This window comes from Oncorhynchus kisutch, linkage group LG19, assembly GCF_002021735.2.
Source record: "Oncorhynchus kisutch isolate 150728-3 linkage group LG19, Okis_V2, whole genome shotgun sequence".
NCBI classification, from domain to species: Eukaryota; Metazoa; Chordata; class Actinopteri; order Salmoniformes; family Salmonidae; genus Oncorhynchus; species Oncorhynchus kisutch.
Genome location: NC_034192.2, coordinates 65558364 through 65568096, shown reverse-complemented (window position 1 = coordinate 65568096; position 9733 = coordinate 65558364). Strand labels below are relative to the sequence as shown.

At 41.5% G+C, this 9733-nt stretch overlaps 1 protein-coding gene across 1 annotated transcript in view; it reads right to left on the bottom strand.

The window, feature by feature from the left end:
* Window positions 1-1578: 1578 nt before the first annotated feature.
* cdhr2 (cadherin related family member 2) overlaps window positions 1579-9733 on the bottom strand; it is a 38379-nt gene continuing 30224 nt past the window's right edge. The window contains exons 27-31 of the mRNA XM_031797973.1: window positions 9545-9666; window positions 5740-5856; window positions 3431-3514; window positions 2956-3019; window positions 1579-2862 (exon numbers count right to left, since the gene is read on the bottom strand). Coding sequence (XP_031653833.1) covers window positions 2710-2862; window positions 2956-3019; window positions 3431-3514; window positions 5740-5856; window positions 9545-9666 — 540 coding nt within the window. The 3' untranslated portion in view covers window positions 1579-2709. The remainder of the gene's footprint in view (window positions 2863-2955; window positions 3020-3430; window positions 3515-5739; window positions 5857-9544; window positions 9667-9733) is intronic.

Sequence of the window (9733 nt, the reverse complement as noted above, 5' to 3'; positions counted from 1 at the left end):
TATTATTTTCTTTAGGAATGTAGTGAAGTAAAAGTTGTCAAAAAATATAAATAGTGAAGTACAGATACCCCCCAAAACTACTTTAAGTAGTACTTTAAAGTATTTTTACTTGAAGTACTTTACACCACTGATAAAAAAGACTTTCAGTTTTACCAGTCAGGAAACGTATTTCTTCGTTCCCACAACCAATGTGAAAGCAAAAACAAGCGTTCCCACAACTTCCAAGGAACCAAATGTGTTAGCTGGGGTTATTTTATGACTACCACATGGCCAAAATACTTCAGTCATACCGGTACTGTGTTAGCATTCATACAGGCTAACTTGACCAGCATGTTTGACTCTTGGACTTCAGTCTAACTACATTATCTTATGATTATCACATGACTACCACAGGCTAATTCTCTCAGTCAATGGACAGCAGGCTACCTACATTACCACATCAACAAAATACTTCCTTATGTTGCTGTGGTAATGTAGGTAGCCTGCTGTCCATTGACTGAGAGAATTAGCCTGTGGTAGTCATGTGATAATCATAAGATAATGTAGTTAGACTGAAGTCCAAGAGTGACTAAATTATCTCTAAATTTAAGGACTTTGGGCCAACTTCAATCTTAGGGCTGCAAGGCAAGCTAACAACATTACCGTAGCCTGCTAACATTATTTTCTCTTAGTCCAGCCCATATGACAGTTCATATAAACTAAACAACATTTTTGTAATGCAGTTTACAAAAATAACAAATCCAATACATCTCTCGCTTTTTCCCCCTCTTTTTTCATGTTTGTTAAATGGCGGCAGCTGCGAGAGGAACTTTGTCATGACTGTTGTGTCAGCAGATTAAATCTATGATGCATTTAAGAGGGAAACATAATTGTCAGCGGATTAAATCTATGATGCATTTAAGAGGGAAACATAATTGTCAGCAGATTAATTCTATGATGCATTTAAGAGGGAAACATAATTGTCAGCAGATTAATTCTATGATGCATTTAAGAGGGAAACATAATTGTCAGCAGATTAATTCTATGATGCATTTAAGAAGGAAACATAACAACATATCACTTCTTTTCAAGACTTCAAAAACGTTCTTCTTTGGTTTAAAAAAAATACATTTTTAAATGTTGTCTTTAACTTGTTTTCTTTATAGAGACCCTAAATGCTGGTTGTTATGTTGTGATTGGTGCAAAGTGTTAATTTCAGTTATTGTATTAAATGTGTTTCTTGCTTTATCTCTTTGTGCAAATGTAACTTTTTGAAAAATGTGTTCAATGGCAATTGTACATTCAAGGTAATTTTCAAAAGTAATAATTCCTACAGCCAAATGTATTTATTTGCCAGCTTCATTGATAATCACATTTTGAGATAGTTATATCTTGTTGATTGTGATGTGAGACATGAGACTATGTACATTTTGTGTGTGTTTAAGTTAATGGTAATTCATCCCTTAAAGGATATGATGTCCACAAGTTCATCTGACTCTGGGTAAGTAGAAAAAGAGCTTCATTGCCAGAATCTCACACTGTCCCTTTAAGTACCACATATGTTAATATTTCTGTAAACCAATAACATTGTTTCAAGAATGAAAATTTGAAGAAAACCCATTTTATTGGATGATTGCATTTATTTAAATACAGCCAATTTGAATATCTGCAAAAACACAACTGAAATGATTCACTCTCTCCTCCATACCTGTATCGCCTTAGGTTTTGCCTCAGCTAACACACACCACACTTACAATAATGATATAGTACGTTAAGCAGAAATATAGAGACCTGTTTAGAAGGTACTGCTTTTGGCCAACCTGTATACTTATAATGAATTGATATATATGAAAAAACATCGTTTTTTTTTTGTCCAATAAAATACTGTTTTGAGAAAGAGTCCAATCAAACGCCAGTAAATGTACCTACTCTTGAAGGGGCCGTACTTAAAAAACACCACAGGATTCCAGATACAAGTGTTTAGTTTCATAATAAACGGAGAGAAAAAAACGGAAAGAAATGAATATTAAAAAACGTAAAGCATAATGTATTAAAAATATCAATCAAATCTTTACACATTTAAAAAATACTAATAATGAAATTATTCACAATGAAAACATTGTCATTTTTTTAATTTATTTTTTTACTTTTCATCCCAAAGTGTCATGTTTTCGTTTTAGGTTGATGCTGTTCAAATAAAAAAACGATGGATTCATGAAGACGTTGGGACGTTTGACAAAAGTCAGGCTGTTACATACTGTGGCAGCGAAATAGCAAGCCGGCTAATCTAACATCACTGTGCTGTGTGTTATGATAAATGTTTACACGGAAATATTCCCTAAACTGAATCAAACAATAGCATGCCAATAATACGAGTGGTTCAACACAAACAAACAAAGATTAGATTTGAACTTGATTTAATCTCAAAAGTCACATTGTCTTTCTAGCACGGAGTTTGGCATCTATCCTTTTCCAGGATGCAAGGTCCATTTTACGTGGTCCATTTCATGACCCACGGTCAGTGTCATAGATCCCAAAATGGCCGTCACAGGTCAGTGATACTGACCCAAGATGGCAGCCACTCACAGGTCAGTGATACTGACCCAAGATGGCAGCCACTCACAGGTCAGTGATACTGACCCAAGATGGCAGCCACTCACAGGTCAGTGATACTGACCCAAGATGGCAGCCACTCACAGGTCAGTGATACTGACCCAAGATGGCAGCCTCTCACAGGTCTGTGGTGCTGAGTGAAGGGTTAGCGAAGGTTAAACCAGGGCTGTTGTTGACTCTTTTCTTGCCACGCTGGGCCAAGGCTTCACCCAGAGGTTCGACGTAGAGGTTATCTGCTCCCCCCTCCTCCTCATCCTCCTCCTGAATCATCTACACAGGGAGACAGCAGGCATGACCATCCAGAATGATGATAATAATTTTGTAGTAATAATAATAATAACTATAATGAACGAAAAATGTTACCATCATGGGCATCGTATCCTTGTCAGACATGACCATGTCTATGTTGTAGTCCAAGGAATTAAGGCTTGAATTTAAAAAGAAATGCACTAAATTAGAGTCATACAACGGGATTCCATGACGATGACACCTTAATTAATGTTAGCAATAACATCTCAATACTGTCCAAAGGAGGACAATATCAAAGAACATTACCAGTACACATACATTTACATGACTCTGTAGGTTTTACATGACTCTGTAGTGTTCACATGACTCTAGTGTTCACATGACTCTGTAGAGTAGTGTTCACATGGCTCTGTAGTGTAGTGTTCACATGACTCTGTAGTGTTCACATGGCTCTGTAGTGTTCACATGACTCTGTAGTGTAGTGTTCAAATCCAATCTTATGGCCGTGAGTATTACTACTAGACCACACGGTCTGCACATATTGTTCTTATTGTCATCATCATCGTCATCATCAATAGGTGGTTTCTACCTGACTCTGTCAGCGTTAGATCCTTCCTCGTCGAAGCCCAGGTCTGTGGCTGTGTCGATGTTCAAGTTGAGCACAGGGTTAGCCCTAAGACACAAATACAGGGACAGAGACAACACTGTTAGGCTACCTTACTTCCCTATTCCCTTTGCAAATTTAACAAGTGAAATTATGTGCCTTGTGACTTGATGGCACATTTCAAATGCATTGGAAACACGTGCTATAAACTAAACATGCGTTAAAACTGCGGTCCAAAATATCTTCTCAGGTTTTTGTGAAAGGAAAGTATTCAGACCCCTACACTTTTTACACATTTTGGTACGTTACAGCCTTATTCAAAAACTGGATTCAATTATTTCCCCATCCCCCCCATCATCAATCTTCACACAATAACATTTCTAAAATATGAAAAACTTAAATATTACCTTTACATAAGTATTCAGACCCTTTATAATCAGTACTTTGTTGAACCACCTATGGCAGTGATTACAGCCTTGTCTTCTTGGGTATGACACTTCAAGCTTGGCACACCTGTATTTGGTGAGTTTCTCCCATTCTTCTCTGCAGATCCTCTCAAGATCTGTAAGGTTGGATGGGGAGCGTCACTGTACAGCTATTTTCAGGTCTCTCCGGAGATGTTTGATCGGGTTCAAGTCCGGGCTCTGGCTGGGCCACTCATGGACATTTAGAGACTCCTGTTGTCTTGGCTGTGGGATTAGGGTCATTGTCCTGTTGGAAGGTAAACCTTCACCCCAGTCTGAGGTCCTGAGCGCTCTGGAGTAGGTTTTCATCAAGGATCTCTCTGTACTTTGCTCCGTTCATCTTTCCTTCAATCCTGACAAGTCTCCCAGTCCCCACTGCTGAAAAACATCCCCACAGCATGATGCTTCCACCACCATGCTTCACCGTAGGGATGGTGCCAGGTGTCCTCCAGACATGATGCTTCCACCACCATGCTTCACCGTAGGGATGGTGCCAGGTGTCCTCCAGACATGATGCTTCCACCACCATGCTTCACCGTAGGGATGGTGTCAGATTTCCTTTGGCCTGAATGTGTGGCATTCAGGCCAAAGAGTTAAATCTTGGTTTCATCAGACCAGAGAATATTGTTTCTCATGGTCTGAGAGTCCTTTAGCTGCCTTTTGGCAAACTCCAAGCGGGCTGTCATGTACCTTTTACTGAGGAGTGGCTTCAGTCTGGCCACTCTACTATAAAGGCCTGATTGGTGGAGTGCTGCAGAGATGGTTGTTCTTCTGGAAGGTTCTCCCATATCCACAGAGGAGTGACAATAGGGTTCTTGGTCACCTCCCTGACCAAGGCCCTTCTCCCCCGATTGCTCAAATAGGCCGGGTGGCCAGCTTTAGGAAGAGTGTTGGTGGTTCCAAACTTCTTCCAATTAAGAATGATGGAGGCCACTGTGTTTTTGAGGACCTTCGATAATGCAGAAATGTTTTGGCACCCTTCCTCAGATCTGTACCTCGACACAATCCTGTCTCGGAGCTCTGTAGACAATTCCTTCGACCTCATGGATTGTTTTTTGCTCTGACATGCACTGTCAACTGTGGGACCCAATATTGACAGGTTTGTGCCTTTCCAAATAATTTCCAATCAATTGAATTTACCACATGTGGACTCCAATCAAGTTGTAGAAACATCTCAAGGATGATCAATGGAAACAGGATGAACCTGAGCTCAATTTCGAGTCTCATACCAAAGGGTCAGATTACTTATTTAAATAAGATCATTTTTGTTTTTAATACATTTGCACGAAAATTTCTAACAAAAAACTGTTTTTGCTTTGTAATTATGGGTTATTGTGGCACTATCCCTATGGCGAATCATGGTGGTTGTAGCATCATATTGCGAGTTCAAACCCCTGAGCTGACAAGGTACAAATCTGTCGTTCTGCCCCTGAACAGGCAGTTAACCCACTGTTCCTAGGCCGTCATTGAAAATAAGAATGTGTTCTTAACTGACTTTCCTGGTTAAATAAAGGTCAAATATAAAATTAAAAAAGTGATATTTCAGTGTTTTATTTGTAAGAACTGGTGCAAGCACTTCTACCTGGGGTATTGAGTGTAGATTGATGAGGAAAACATTTTATTTAATACATTTTCGAATAATAACGTAACAAAATGTTGGAAAAAGTCAAGGGGTCTGAATAATTTGTGTGTTATTCTGTAATTATTGTACATATACATTTCATGTAGGGAGTTGGATTTTACCTATGGGTACCTACTAGTGCACTATGCAAGGAATAGGGTGCCATTTGGGATGCACCCTATGCACTATGTGTGGAGGACAGGACTCACCCCTCCATAGTGTACTTGTTGGTTCCAGGCACGACAGGCCCACTCTTCTGATCTCCACCAGTCACCACCATGGCTGCTGAGTTCATGGCTTTAGATGCCTTCAGCTTCGTTCTGTAGCTGTAAAAGTTTACCGTCCATAGGTTAGTTACCCGTACTTACTAACCCATACTAGTTACCCATACTTACTAACCCATACTAGTTACCCATACTTACTAACCCATACTATTTACCCATACTTACTAACCCATACTAGTTACCCATACTTACTAACCCATACTAGTTACCCATACTTACTAACCCATACTCGTTACCTGTACTTACTAACCCATACTAGTTACCCATACTTACTAACCCATACTAGTTACCCATACTTACTAACCCATACTAGTTACCCATACTTACTAACCCATACTTGTTACCCATACTTACTAACCCATTCTAGTTACCCGTACTTACTAACCCATACTAGTTACCCATACTTACTAACCCATACTAGTTACCCATACTTACTAACCCATACTAGTTACCCATACTTACTAACCCATACTAGTTACCCATACTTACTAACCCATACTAGTTACCCATACTTACTAACCCATACTAGTTACCCATACTTACTAACCCATACTAGTTACCCATACTTACTAACCCATACTAGTTACCCATACTAAATAATCCATACTAGTTTCCTGCCATCCTTTCTCTTTAAATGTAGCAATACTTCTAACAGGGATCACGACCGCAGACCACGTGTAACTACGCCAGCCAGGACTCGGGCTTCTTCCCCTGCGGGATTCGTCAGAGACCAGCCACTTGGACAGCTGAAGAAAATGTGCGCACCGAAGAATTTCTGAAAACTGTCAGAAACCGTATCAGAGAAACTCATGTGTGTGCTCATAGTCCTCACCAGGGGTCTTGACCTGACTGTAGTTCTGCATCATCACAGACTTCAGTGGGAAAATGCTCACCTTCGATGACCACTGCTATGCTGGAGGCGTGTGCTGTTCACTAAAGAATCCCGGTTTCAGCTGTACCGGGCAGATGGCAGACAGCGTGTATGGCGTTGTGTGGGCGAGTAGTTTGCTGATGTCAACGTTGTGAACAGAGTGCCTCATGGTGGGGTTATGGTATAGGCCGGCAGAAGTTACGGACAATAAACACTATTGCATTTTATCGATGGCAATTGGAATGCACAGAGATCCCATGATGAGATCCTGAGGCACATTGTCGTGCCATTCATCCGTGGTCAGGGACTTTAATGCATGGAAACTTAAATCTGTTTTACCTCATTTAGCATGTCAGATGTGCAACCAGATAAGAAAACTCTAGACCACCTTTACTCCACAAACAGAGACGCATACAAAGCTCTCCCCGGCCCTTCATTTGGAAAATCTGACCATAATATTTTCCCCCTGATTCCTCCTTACAATAAAAAAAAAAATCTAACAGGAAGCACCAGTGACTCGCTCAATACGGAAGTGGTCTGATGAAGCGGTTGCTAAGCTGCACGACTGTTTTGCTAGCACAGACTGGAATATGTTCCGGGATTCATCCGATATTATTGCGGAGTACACCACATCATTCACTGACTTCATCAATAAGTGCATTGACGACTTCGTCCCCACAGTGACCGTACGTAAACATCCCAACCAGAAGCCATGGGTTACAGGCAACACCCCCACTGAGCTAAAGGCTAGAGCTGCCTTTCAAGGAGCAGGACACTAAGCTTATAAAAAAATCCCACTATTCCCTCTGATGAACCATCAAACAGGCGAAGCGTAAATACAGGACTAAGATTGAATCCTACTAAATCGACCCTGACTCTTGTCGGATGTGGCAGGGCTTGCAAACTATTACGGATTACAAAGCAAAACCCAGCCGCAAGCTGCCCCGTCACGGGAGCCTACCAGACGAGCTAAATGCCTTCTATACTCACTTCGAGGCAAGCAACACTGAACCATGCATGATGACATCAGCTGTTCCGGATGACTGTGTGATCACACTCTCCGTAGCGATGTGAGTAAAACCTTCAAACAGGTCAACATTCACAAGGCTGCAGGGCCAGAAAGATTACCAGGACGCGTACTCAGAGCATGCGCCAACTGGCAAGCGTCTTCACTGACATTTTCAACCCCTCAATGACTGAGTCTCTAATACCTACATGTTTCAAGCAAAGCACCATAGTCCCTTTGCTCAAGAACGCCAAGGTAGCCTGCCTAAATGACTACTGCCCCATAGCACTCATGTCTGTAGCCATGAAGTGCTTTGAAAGGCTGGTCATGGCTCACATCAACACCATCATCCCAAAAACCCTAGACCGGTACCCCCTGTATATAGCCTCCACATTGACTCTGTACCAGTACCCCCTGTATATAGCCTCCACATTGACTCTGTACCGGTACCCCCTGTATATAGCCTCCACATTGACTCTGTACCAGTACCCCTGTATATAGCCTCCACATTGACTCTGTACTGGTACCCCTGTATATAGCCTCCACATTGACTCTGTACCGTAATACCCTGTATATAGTCTCCACATTGACTCTGTACCGTAACACCCTGTATATAACCTCCACATTGACTCTGTACCGGTACCCACTGTATATAGCCTCCACATTGACTCTGTACCGTAATACCCTGTATATAGCCTCCACATTGACTCTGTACCGTAATACCCTGTATATAGCCTCCACATTGACTCTGTACCGTAATACCCTGTATATAGCCTCCACATTGACTCTGTACCGTAACACCCTGTATATAACCTCCACATTGACTCTGTACCGGTACCCCCTGTATATAGCCTCCACATTGACTCTGTACCGTAATACCCTGTATATAGCCTCCACATTGACTCTGTACCGTAATACCCTGTATATAGCCTCCACATTGACTCTGTACCGTAACACCCTGTATATAACCTCCACATTGACTCTGTACCGGTACCCCCTGTATATAGCCTCCACATTGACTCTGTACCGTAATACCCTGTATATAGCCTCCACATTGACTCTGTACCGTAATACCCTGTATATAGCCTCCACATTGACTCTGTACCGGTACCCCCTGTATATAGCCTCCACATTGACTCTGTACCGTAATACCCTGTATATAGCCTCCACATTGACTCTGTACCGTAATACCCTGTATATAGCCTCCACATTGACTCTGTACCGGTACCCCCTGTATATAGCCTCCACATTGACTCTGTACCGTAATACCCTGTATATAGCCTCCACATTGACTCTGTACCGTAATACCCTGTATATAGCCTCCACATTGACTCTGTACCGTAATACCCTGTATATAGCCTCGCTACTGTTTTCATTATTGTGTTACATTTTTCTTACTTTATTTATTGTTGAAGCTAATATTTTCTTACTTTTTAAACAATTCTGCACTGTTGGTTATGGATTTGTATGTCATCATTATATACAGGGGGTACCGGTACAGAGTCAATGTGGAGGCTATATACAAGGGGGTACCGGTACAGAGTCAATGTGGAGGCTATATACAGGGGGTACCGGTACAGAGTCAATGTGGAGGCTATATACAGGGGGTACCGGTACAGAGTCAATGTGGAGGTTATATACAGGGTGTTACGGTACAGAGTCAATGTGAAAAATAAAATGTGATTTTTTTGTTTTTGTGAATCAGTCATATGTATCAAACATGTCAGAATATAGATCTAGGATTAGGTACCTATCTCCCTTCAATTCATTATAATCTAAAGGACAGAACGGATCCTAGATCAGCGCTCCTACTCGGAGATGTTTGATACATACGTGCCCAGCTCTCAGCTTACCTCCTGCGGGTGCAGACCAGAGACGTTGTCATGACAGCCAGGACGATGATGAGGCCTGCCACCAGTCCCAACAGAACGAACATGACTGGATTCACCTGCTTCTCTGTCACCACAGTCCCTCCCTGCAACCACACAGAGTTCAGAAAAATGTCGGCCATTTTCCCCTTAAAAATTCCATAGTTTTCCAGA